Source organism: Dendrobates tinctorius, unplaced genomic scaffold (genome assembly GCF_039654945.1).
Source record: "Dendrobates tinctorius isolate UK_male_01 unplaced genomic scaffold, ASM3965494v1 ptg000022l, whole genome shotgun sequence".
In the NCBI taxonomy this organism is placed as follows: domain Eukaryota; kingdom Metazoa; phylum Chordata; class Amphibia; order Anura; family Dendrobatidae; genus Dendrobates; species Dendrobates tinctorius.
Window position 1 is genome coordinate 49634682 of NW_027361690.1, and position 12455 is coordinate 49647136.

The 12455-nt window shown below is 46.5% G+C and overlaps 1 protein-coding gene across 2 annotated transcripts in view; it reads left to right on the forward strand.

Annotated features, from left to right (window-relative positions):
• Positions 1-12455, forward strand: part of TICRR (TOPBP1 interacting checkpoint and replication regulator) — a 123922-nt gene that overhangs the window by 17760 nt on the left and 93707 nt on the right. For both annotated transcript variants that reach the window (XM_073568701.1, XM_073568700.1), the window contains exons 4-5: positions 210-441; positions 3159-3288. In XM_073568701.1, coding sequence (XP_073424802.1) covers positions 210-441; positions 3159-3288 — 362 coding nt within the window. The remainder of the gene's footprint in view (positions 1-209; positions 442-3158; positions 3289-12455) is intronic.

The following is a 12455-nucleotide window of genomic DNA, read 5'->3' on the forward strand; positions in this document are numbered from 1 at the left end:
GCAGTTCCCTGCTTTGATAGCTGAGGGACAGTTGATCTCCCTCGTGCCTGTCTTATGATCTCCCTCGTGCCTGTCTTATGATCTCCTCTGTGACTCTGCAGCTGGACGTCACAGAACTGTGATATTTGCCCTTTACAGCTGCACAAACACTAACCACGGTGTCAGTATGTTGTATTTTCTGTTTTCACAAATTTTCTTTTCTCCACTAGGTTGCTGATGTATCTTTAGGGGAAGATTCAATTCCCAGAACGGGCATCCTCTCCCCCATTTCTGAAAATGCTGCTTGTCTTAATGTGATCTGCAACTATCAGTCAGTTGATCTCATCAGACTTCAACATAAAACTGTGAAAGAAATTGATGAAGATGTTTCTGACCTCCCTGACATTGTAAACTCTGTTCTTAGTTATGTTTTTAATGCTAAAGAAAACACTACATCACCCGGTAATCAGTTTCACATTCTTATGTAATGCTTATATTCGTTGTATAACTTAGGGCAGGCATATACTGGGATTTTGTTTGCCAATAGCTTACAAGTATAATGTAAATAAGGGTTACCTATAACCGAATAACTGGAAAAAAAAAAAAACCCTATTAAAATATAACTTAAGTACAAAAATAACAATATAAAATTGCACTGATGTCCCCTATTTAAAGCCTAGTAAAAAAACGGGCTATTGTGTTGCTGGAAAGAGATAAGGTATAACAAATCAAATCTTACCAGCTAAATCTGCCAATCCAATCATATGGTCAGAAAAATCTAAATCCAAGCAGATAAAAACTGCAAAATACTGTTATAGCACAAAAACCTAAAAAAAAAAACGGATAAAAAGGGAAATGGACACAGAGAATGCATAACAATTGATAATATGTGCTAACATGTACCATGTTGTAGTGGACAACTCCTTTAAGGCTGTGTGTAAACATTGTGTGGCTTTTCTTTCTTTTTTTTTGTCAAAACACTTCATGTTTTTGAAGCAGAAACAACTTATTCTTAGAATGTAAAACTTGGAATGGACCTTCATGGCCATCGTGTCCAACCCCCTGCTCAATGCAGGATTCACTAAATTATCCCAGACATATGCCTGTCCATCCTCTGTTTGAAGACTTACATTTAAGGAGAACGCACCACCTCTCGTGGCAGCCTGTTCCACTCCTTGATCACCCTCACTGTCAAAAGGTTTTCTTATAATATTTAATCTGTATTTCACCCTTTCAGTTCAGTTCCAGATATTTGTAGACAGCTATTAAGTCTCGTCTTGGCCTTCTTTGCAAGCTAAATTTTCCCAGATCTTTAATTGTTCCTCATAGGTTTGCAGTCTGCTCACCATCCTGGTAGCTCTTTTCTGAACTTGCTCTGCTTTTTCAATGTCTTTTTTTAAAAGATGGTGCCCAGAACTGGACACAGTATTCCAGATTCGGCCTGATCAAGAAGTAGAAGGGGATAATTACTTCACATGATCTAGACTCTATGCTTCTCTTAATACATCCTAGAACTTTTTGCCTTTTTTGCTGCTGCATCACACTGTTAACTCGTGTGCAATCTGTGATCTATTAGTATACCCAGGCCTTTTTCACACGTGCTGTTGCTTAGTTCTGTTCCTCCCATTCTGTAGATGTATTTCTTTTTTTTTCTTGCTCAGATGTAGAATCTGGCATTTCTCAATGTTAAATACCATTATTAGTCGCTGCCCATTGTTCAAGCTTATCTATATCCTTTTGAATCCTTTGGCTGAGTTCACACTTCCTGGTCTTTGAAGCGTTTTGTTTTTTTTTTGGCAAGTCCTCAGCTGCTTTTTACAGTACCAGCAAAGTCTGAGATTTCAGAAATCTAAAGTGCACACCTTTTTTTGTCATCAGAATTTTGTACTTTGCATGTTTTTTTGCCCAATGGAGCATGTTACTTTTTCAGCGTTTTTTCTGCATTTTTCACCCATTGAAATGAATTGGTAAAAAAGAAACTTACCAAAAATGTAGGTATCAAATTTTGCAGTGTTTTTTTTTTTTTTTTTTTTTTTTTTTTGTGCCAAAACCTGATTCTACAGAATAGGACTTTTTCTTTTCTTCCAATACTAAACATTATCAGCATGCACAGGAGACAAATCTAGCATGTCTTAAACCACAACAAAAAAAAGCAAGGAAAACATGCTAACATGCTTTTTTTTTTTTTTTTTTTTCTGCAGCTGCAGAATAGAAACACTTTTTGCACCTAGTGTGAACTTACCTTGGTGTTTGCTGTCCCTCCTAGCTTTGCATCATCTGCAAATTTGAATAGTTTACCTTCAAGAAACTCTCTCATGGGGCATTTTTAACGTTTTCCTGAACCTCTTTCTGTAAATATTTTGTTAGCATTTTTAAAACTTTTTTTTATGTGGGTAATTTTCTAAAATTGTTTGAACTCCTATTAAGTAATAAAACACTAGTGTGTTTTTTTTTAAAGTGATCACAATCGGATCCCTCAAAGAAACCCATGCATCTTTGTGGCATTTTTTGTAGCCTTCCCCATTGACTTCTATTGTTTAGTATGATGGTGTGGCTTCATAGCAGGAAATGCTTGAAGAATGGTCTGGTTACTTTGAAACACTAGTTTTTGAAAACCTGGAAATAATTTAAAACAAAAAAAAAAACACATAAAAATCCTGAGCGTATGTTCAGCAAAATCATTTTTCCACAGAAGCTGTTTATGAAAAGTTAAACTCAAAATAAGCTCATGTCCTTCCCTAACCCCCCCCCCCTTTTTCCAGGAATTCTTCGGAGTAGACTTCAAAAGACTGAGCATGAACATGCTCTACGTTTGCAATATTTTGGTACAAAAATACTCCTTTTCTACCATGAGTTTTGAGACAATTGAAACCTGAATTATTACATACAATGATTTCTGAAAGACACCAGGCACATTGTGAAAATGCTACACAACACTTTATTTTCATAGGCAAATTAGTTTGTTATAAAGCAAAAAGTTTTCTAAAACGAAAATTAAGCACAACACCACCTAAACTTGACTGCAGAGTCATGTATGACGCATACTGGCCTGGGTGTACATGAACTTAACAAAACCATCAACCCAAAAATTATTTGGTTTAAAATATTAAGAAAATTGTGTCTCTATCTTAATATTTGTTTGCAGATCTAACATTCCTGCAATTCACCCTTTTCTTCAGAAATCTTAATGCCAGAGTGGATTAATCAAGAACTGTCTCAAAGTAGTCACTGGGAATCCTCTGTTATTGAAAGATGGTACCCTTTATCTGGAATGTCTGGTGCCAGCGGTAAACTCATGGAATCGTTCAGGTAAGAAGGCTACTGGATCCAGTCCATTATTTTGCTTCCATCCCTTGATATCCTCTATTAATGTGACTATTTGAAATCAGTGCTTGGTCATCTATGTATCCATTATTCCACTTATCTAGGATTGGTTTCTAGATAGTACGATTATACTTTAGCATTAGTAAATTATTTTAGAATCTACTTAGTCAGTTCAGCATTCAGTTTACTAAGGGTTTCTAGGGAGAACATCTAGGCAGAGCATCACATACTGGCTGAGCCAATAATGAAATGGTAGGACATTGCTTCCAGATTGCAGGACTGACAAATGGCTCTCATCCCAGTGTGACATGAGACTTGTGCTGGCCAAAATGTTCTCATCTGGGCATGACTTGTCCGCATGGTAACTGAAGTTCGGAGTTATTACTGGAATCGTCCGTCAAATAAATCGACATTCCAGTAATATTTACAGGGAATCCATGTTCATAGTCTGAGAAGACCTTTCTTGCTTACATTGATGATCTTCTATTTTTTAATTTTTTTTTTAGAGTGTCTCAGACACTGTTTTATTCAATTAAATCTATTACAAGGAAATGGGAACCTGTCAAGCAATTCCTTCAGCGTGAATCGTGGGCAGAATAACTCACACTGGCTACATCATTACAAATAATTGATGTATTTTATAATGTAATTCTGTGGCGTTTCAGAGAAAAAGGAGCCAGGATCAAGGTCCTAGCTATGCTCAAAGCTTCATTCACACATCTTTGTATTTCCATCCAAGAGAAGCTGATTTTTTTTTTTTTTTTTTTTCTTCTTTCAGGTGTCACTCTATAGTTCTATTTTCTTTTTTTTTTCTGAAGCATGTGAACTGAACTTTGTATTGGCTCTTAACAATATATTACCATATTTTTCCCTTCACCCATGACAGCACCACCTGAGAGAGGGATCCGCCCCGCCAGGACAGGAACCTACTGAGACATAAGGGGCGGCACCTCTCCCCCGCTTCAGTTGGGTTCCTGTCCTGGAAGGAATCCCACTGTGGCGGTGCCTGTCATGGGCGAAGAGAAAGATAAAGACCCAGGCCCGTCCTGGAAGCGCAGTCCCCGGGGTCCCTGGGGCTCCGGGTTCGTGCGGGCGTGGATGGGATCCCGGTGGCTCCGGGAAGCCCCCACCGCGCCGCCCTCCCCTCGCGCACGCCGCATCTCGATCCCCGTGGTAGGGGAGAGATGCTGGCGTCTTCCGGCCGCTGACGTCAGCGGCGCTTGGAATGCTGGGTGCGCCGGCTGACGTCAGCCGAAGGCGACGGTGTAATGGCGCCGGGTGCGACGCCGGCCGGCTTTCTGAAGCGCTGGGCCGGCGGTCGCAGGGGGGAGGGGAGGAAGACGCTCACCAGGCGGAGGCATGCAATTTAAAAGGAGAAAGACAGCTGTAGATCGGCGGTGCAAGATGGAGTCCGAGCAGGAACGTTCAGCGTCCCTGCCTCCCTCACAGCCCTCTGGCAGAAAGCATGGAAGCCATTCAAGCAGCAGTCGCCCCAGCCGCAGGTCGGGGCACTCCTCAAGGTCCAAAGAGCGTGGGTCAGGTGCTCCGACGCAGCCTCCAAATCCGGTACCCTTGATTACGGGTGGTGAGTGATCTTCGTGAATGTCAGCAGTATATTAATAGGGGGTTTTTCTATTGTATGCTTCACCCTGTAGGAAAGGCCCAGAAAAGCGGGAAGCAAGAAGAACAATAGGGATTGTGCTATATGTAAATCTCCCCTAGCAAGAGACTGGCAAAAAGATCTCTGTGCTTCGTGCATTCAGCGGACTATGGCGGAGGAAGCGCCTAGTTTCGCAGCCAATCTAATATCTGCCCTCAGGTCAGAAATGGAAGGCTCAATTAAGTCCTTATTGAAAAAAGGGAAAAAAAGCAGGAAGGATTTCCCTAGTTCCCCCTCAGATTCCGCATCAGTATCATCTCAGGCGGAAAAATCATCCTCCTCAGACTCCTCAGATAGTGACACAGGGGGTAAGCCATGTTTCTCTGTAGAAGATACAGATGCCCTCCTAAAGGCCATTAGAACCACAATGGGCCTACAGGAAGAAAGGGCGGCTAAAACCCTAGAGGACGTCATGTTTGGGGGGCTTCAGGAGAGGAAAAAACGAACCTTTCCAGTAAACGCGAAAATCCAGGCGCTTATTGGGAAGGAGTGGAAAAAGCCTGAAAAATCGGGGGCCCTTCCATCCGCCTCTAAGAGACGATACCCCTTTGAATACAAGGATACGGAAATATGGGACAAAGTCCCAAAAATAGATGCAGCGGTGTCCAGGTCTTCCAAAAGGTCGGCCCTGCCCTTGGAAGACGCAGGGGTTCTTAGAGACCCGCTAGACAAAAAAGCGGACTCATATTTGAGGCACGCATGGGAAGCGACAGCAGGAGGTCTTAAGCCGGCGATAGCGGGCACCTGCACGGCACGCTCCCTCATGATCTGGCTGCAGCAGTTAGAAGAGAAGCTGGCGTCAAGGGTCCCAAGAGAGAAGATCTTATCAGACATGTATCTCTTGCACGGGGCAGCGGCTTTTCTGGCAGATACCTCTGCGGACTCTATGCGATTGACAGCCAGAGCAGCGTCACTATCAAATGCTGCTAGACGCGCGTTATGGCTTAAGGGCTGTCCGGGTGACCTTCAGTCCAAGGCCAAATTGTGCTCTCTCCCCTGCGATGGCCGATTCCTGTTCGGCAAGAACTTGGACGATATTCTGGAGAAAGCAGGCGATAAGAAAAAAGGCTTCCCCAGATTCCCTATGGATCAGAGGAGACAGCCCTTTCGGAGGGGGAGATTCAATAGAGGGCGTCCTCCCGCTGACAGAAGAAGATGGGAGGATAAAAAGAAGAAAGAATCAGGGTTTATGTTTGGTGGAGGCACCTCCACCTCCAAAAAGTCACCACAGTGACGCCAGTATTCCAGTAGGAGCGAGATTGGCACTCTTTTTCCAGGCCTGGGAAAAGATCTCCTCCAACACCTGGATTCTGAGCATCCTAAAAGAAGGCCTGAAAATCCCCTTTATTCGTCAGCCAAATTCCGTGGTCGCCATCACACCTATCAGGAAGATGACCGAAGAACAACTGGCCTTAGAAACAGAAATCCTGAGCCTGATAGACAAGCGGGTACTGTCCGAGGTGCCGCGCTTACAGGAAGGAAAGGGGTTTTATTCACCCCTTTTCCTAATAAAAAAACCGGATCAGTCGTTCAGGACAATCATAAATCTCAGACGCCTCAATCTATGGATAAAGAACCCGACCTTCAAGATGGAATCAGTAACTACGGCAGTGAAGCTGCTACATCAAGATTGCTTCATGGCCGTAGTCGATTTAAAGGATGCGTATTACCACATCCCTATCCATCCAGATTACCAGAAATACCTGAGGGTAGCGCTTTATATTCAGGGCACACTAAGGCACTTTCAGTTCAGGGCTCTTCCGTTTGGCATATCCATAGCCCCGAGGGTCTTCACCAAGGTCATAGCGAAAGTGACAGCCTTTCTCCGGATTCACGATACGGTCATAATACCATACCTGGACGATTTTCTTATAGTGGGCAGTTCAGAGGACCACTGTACAGCACAGCTGACTCAGGTGATCAACACCTTGCAAGAGTTAGGGTGGATAGTCAATTTCAAAAAATCAAAATTACAACCCCTAAAGAAACAGACCTTCCTAGGATTTATACTGGACTCAGAAAGGCAAGAGTGTCTGCTCCCAGAGTCCAAGATAGAGAAGTTGCAAAATCTGGCCTTGGCGGGCCGAAACCAACCATGTATGACATTAAGAAAAGCAATGTCCCTGCTAGGTACCCTAACATCCTGTATTCCGGCGGTCAGGTGGGCTCAGTTTCACACCCGGCAACTCCAGGGGGAGATACTAAGAGCACAAAGATCGCTAAGAGGGCGTTTGGAAGGAAAGCTGGAGCTTTCCTTAAAAACCAGAGACTCTCTCAACTGGTGGTTGAACGAGACAAATCTGACCTTAGGAATATCATGGGACAGACAGGCGACAGATATAATTTTAACAGATGCAAGCTCCTCGGGGTGGGGGGCACACCTAAGGGGCCTCATAGGTCAGGGTTCCTGGACACCTCAAGAAAGGAAGGCATCCTCCAACCTGAGAGAACTGTGGGCAGTGGGCAAGGCCCTAAACCACTTCATTCCGCTACTCCAGGGTCGAGATGTACGCATCATGTCAGACAACAAGGTAGCAGTGGCATACATCAACCACCAAGGAGGGACAAGATCACACTCCTAAGGCTGTGTGCACACGCTGCGGATTTTGCTGCGGTTCCGCAGCGGTTTTGGCCGCTGCGGACCCGCAGCAGTTTCTGCTGCGGTGTACAGTACCATGATTCCCTATGGGAATCAAAAACCGCAGTGCAGACGGTGCGGAATTTTCCGCGCGGATTATCTGCGGTTTTCAATCCGCAGAAAGAATTGACATGTCAATTCTTTCTGCGGATTCTCCTGCGGTTTGCCATCTCCTCCATTGAGGAGATGAAAAACCGCAGGGCAAAACCGCAGAGCAATCCGCAGGTGAAACCGCAGGTATTTTGACCTGCGGTTTCACCTGCGGATTTTACAAAATCCGCGCAGATGAATCCGCACCTTTTCCGCAGCGTGTGCACACAGCCTTAATGGAAGCAGCAACAGACATTCTGAGCAGTGCAGAGGATCACCTACACTCCGTGACAGCCCTACACATAAAAGGGGCAGAAAACATAGAGGCAGATTTCCTGAGTCGCAATACCCTGAGGCAAGGAGAATGGGCGCTAAACCGATCCATTTTTCAAAAGTTAATTCAGCTTTGGGGGGAACCGGTGATAGACCTCTTTGCAAACAAGCACAACAGGCAAACAGAAAGGTTCTGCTCTCTAAACCCAAGGGAAAACCCATGGGCAGTGGACTCATTGCACATCCAGTGGAACTTCAGACTGGCTTACGCGTTCCCCCCAGTAGCTCTGATCCCGACTGTGGTAAGAAAAATCAGAAACGATCAAGCCAGGGTGATTCTAATAGCTCCATTTTGGCCAAAAAGGCCCTGGTTCGCTCTGCTACGGAAGATGTCCCTCTCCGATCCTTGGGTTCTGCCAGAAATCCCGGACCTACTAGTTCAGGGTCCAATATTGCACGCTCAGGTCAAAGGATTCCATCTGACGGCGTGGAATTTGAAAGGTCGCTTTTAATAGATAGGGGGTTCTCCCCTGGGCTGGTGGCCACTCTGCTAAAAAGCAGGAAACCGGTGACTACTAACATCTACGGCAGAACATGGGATAAGTTCCTACAGTTCTTGGGTAAGCCGTTAGGGAAAGAACCCCCGATTAGTGACATCCTAGAGTTCTTACAATCTGGGTTACAGATGGGGTTAGCAGTAAACACACTTAAGGTTCAGGTGTCGGCACTAGGGGCGCTCTACAATTGCAAACTGGCATCAGATAGGTGGATAGCCAGATTTATTAAATCCTGCCATAGAGCTAGGCCTATTCCAATACCTAGAATAGCCCCCTGGGATTTAAACCTGGTGTTAGAAGCCCTTACAAAAGAACCGTATGAGCCATTACATCAGCTACCCCTAAAGTTTTTGACCCTAAAAACGATCCTGTTAGTAGCCCTCACATCAGCCCGCAGGATAAGCGACTTACAGGCTCTCTCAGTAAATCCTCCTTATACGCAAGTCTTTCAGGATAGGGTAGTGTTAAGAACAGACCCCAGTTATCTGCCCAAGGTAGTGTCAGATTTCCATCGGGGTCAGGAAATTGTTCTTCCATCCTTTTGCGAAAATCCAAAAAATCTGGGGGAGGAAAAATTCCATAGTCTGGATGTTAAAAGAGCTCTCGTAGAATATATATCTGCCACTAGCCAGTGGAGGAGGTCACAGTCCCTATTCGTAGCTTTTCAGGGTGCCAGGAAAGGCTATGGGGTTTCAAAAGGGACTATTGCTAGATGGATCAGGGAAGCCATTAGTGTAGCCTATTCAGCTAGTGGTATCCCGATTCCTGACGGCATCAAGGCTCATTCCACCAGAGCTGTGGCGACCTCCTGGGCTGAAAAGGCAGAGGTATCAATCGAACAAATTTGTAAGGCCGCTACCTGGGCCTCACCTTCAACCTTCTTTAAGCACTATAGATTAAATCTATCCTCCTCTGCTGACTTAACCTTTGGTAGAAGGGTGCTGCAAGCGGTGGTCCCTCCCTAAGGTGTTTCGAAGTCTCCAAAAATCTCTCAGGTGGTGCTGTCATGGGTGAAGGGAAAACCACCATGGTTACTTACCGGTAGCCGGTTTTTCCGGAACCCATGACAGCACCCGTACATTCCCCCCCTTTTTCACTGTATGGTGTGCACAATTAGTAGGGTGTTTTGAGTGTTGTGGTGTTGGATTAAACATGTAACTAACCGGGAAGTCCTCTCAATGCTCTGTAACCCAACTGAAGCGGGGGAGAGGTGCCGCCCCTTATGTCTCAGTAGGTTCCTGTCCTGGCGGGGCGGATCCCTCTCTCAGGTGGTGCTGTCATGGGTTCCGGAAAAACCGGCTACCGGTAAGTAACCATGGTGGTTTTCAATTTATAAGACGCACTTTTTTCCCCAAAAAATTTTTTTGGGGGATGGGGGTGCGTCTTATAATGTGAATATAGCAAAAAATAGCAGAAAAGTAACCTGTGGAAGCGCCTTTGCAGCGCGAAACGATCGTCGTTGCGATCTCCTTTTTGCACACATTCTCCCGCTGATATGCTTTTATAATAAAGCCTTGACTACACTACCCGGTGAGTGCCGTTCTTTTCTACTATTTTTTGCTATGTGGATTAGCTTATTTTCCACGAATGTGCACCTAAGGGTAAAACAGTTGTATTGCCGGCTGCGTCTTTTATACACATATGATGGTTCGGATGTGTGGACTATTGTGATGGTGCTCGCCTTCTATTTCTGGACTTTATAATGTGAATATACCTTAAGCCCCCATCACACATAGTGATCTCGCTAGCGAGATCGCTGCTGAGTCACAGTTTTTGTGACGCAACAGCAGTCTCACCAGCGAGATCGCTGTGTGTGACACTGACCAGCGACCGACCCCCCTGCCGGTATCGCTTATCGTTGTTGGAATGCCCTGGACATTTCGTTGATCGCTGGTCTCCCGCTAGCCAGCACGCATCGCTGCGTGTGACAGGCGGGAGACCAGCAATCAGCGCGCTGGTAACGAAGGTAAACATCGGGTTTCTAAGCAGCAGCGACTCACCAGCGATCCTGACAAGTTGATTTCGTCTGGATCGTTTGTGAGTTGCTATGTGTGACGGGGCCCTTACTGGCCGCGGTGGAGCAGGGTCCTAGGGTCGCTGCTGGAGGAGGCAGGAGTGGAGCGTTGCTGCAGGCAGCAGGCTGGGATAAGGGGGTGTTTGGATGTGCGACGCTGTGGGTGTGTTCGGTGGTGCTGGGTCTCCACCGACATTTTGTGAAAACCCGGAGCCCCAGCAATTCCATGATTTACGGTGGACTCCGGGAAAATGGCTGCCGGGGGCGGCACATGCACAGATGGAGATCTTGGCACTGAGATCTCCATCTGCACATGCGCCGCCCTGGCATCCATTTTCCCGGAGTCCACCGTATAGTAAATCATGGAAGTGCTGGGGCTCCGGGCTTTCACAAAATGTCAGCGTAAACCCAGCACTATCGAACACTCCCTCATCCCGGCCTGCAGCAACACTCCTTTCTTGCGTCCTCCAGCTGTTACCCTTGTTCCACCGCGGCCTGCACCACGTAATACCTGCAGTGTCACACATCCGAACACCCCTTTCTCCCAATCTTGGATCTGCAGCATCACCCCACTCCTGCCTCCGCCAGCAGTGACCCTAGGACCCCGCTTTACCGCAGCCACCACACCCGGTAAACAGTAAGACGCATGGATTGTAAGAAGCACCACCATTTTATTAAAAAAGTTTTCTCCTTCGCCTCATTGGGGGACACAGGGCCATGGGTGTATGCTGCTGCTACTAGGAGGCTGACACAAAGTGAATGCAAAAAATCCCAGCAGCCATCTTTATGGGGGCAGAACCGCTATAGTTAACCGCGCCGCTGGCATCGGACTCACAGGGCACAGGACCATCACAGACCTGCGTCTTGCTATCTGCGCCTCGGGCATCGGGACTGCAACCCCCCATCTCCTGGAACGAGTCCATCTACCTACAAGGGATGACCCCAAGAGGACCGCTCATAGGGCTCAGGACGTGGGGTAAGAGCTGCAGCCACATACCCGCAGGCCCCTCCTTTTTTTCATGCAGAGCTCTTCTGCCATACACTGCCTTGTGTTGCTCTGCAGAGCTGCGCTGCCTTACACAGCTGCGCTTCTATTTTCAATATCCTTTCTCTGCAGTATTCATTCTTGTGCCCCATATTGAGCAGGGGGTACAGCATGTCCCAATCAAAAGCGTCCAAGAAGGCCAACAAAGCACAGTATTGTTTACCTCATGTCAGGCTGCATTACCGCGGGCACAGAATACTCCACTATGTGAAGCCTGTGACCCTGAACTTGCTCAGGAGCCCTCCGCCGCACCCGTCCCCAGTGTACCTAGTCCCCCTTAGTGGGTTTAGTCACTGTCGCAGTCCATGACGTCGCTCGCTAAAGCGATTAAGTCCCTCCAGGGGTAGGGACATCAGCCTGCTGGTTTTAGAGAGTCCCTCTACATTGCAGGAACCGTTGGCCTGCAGGGGCTGTTCAGTAAAAATAGTCACAAGCTTCTAGAAAACGGACTCATAACACGTCTCCCGGGTCTTCTGCCGCCTCGGCATCCGTGAGCTCCATGTCTTGCTCCCCCTCATCAGAGGGCGGTAGCGAACAGAACTCTGACTACGAGTCTGACGAGCCTCTCGACCTAGATTCACCGGATTATCAAGTGACAGTATCATAGAGGCAATCAACCAGCCTCCCCGGATCACACTGTGTCTTTCATGAGGACCAAACATCCTCATAGGGTGTTTGCCAATCACCCCGAGTTCCAGGACATAGTGCAGCGGCATAGAGAGCGGCCATACAAGCACGTCACAGGTCAGAAGCGGAATTCCCTTCGGTGGATCCACCCATATCCGGCTTGGTTTCCAAAACTCACTTATCCTTACCAGACGGATCCTCCATTAAGGACCCCATGGACTGCCTGATAGACAGTCTTGCCCGTTCGT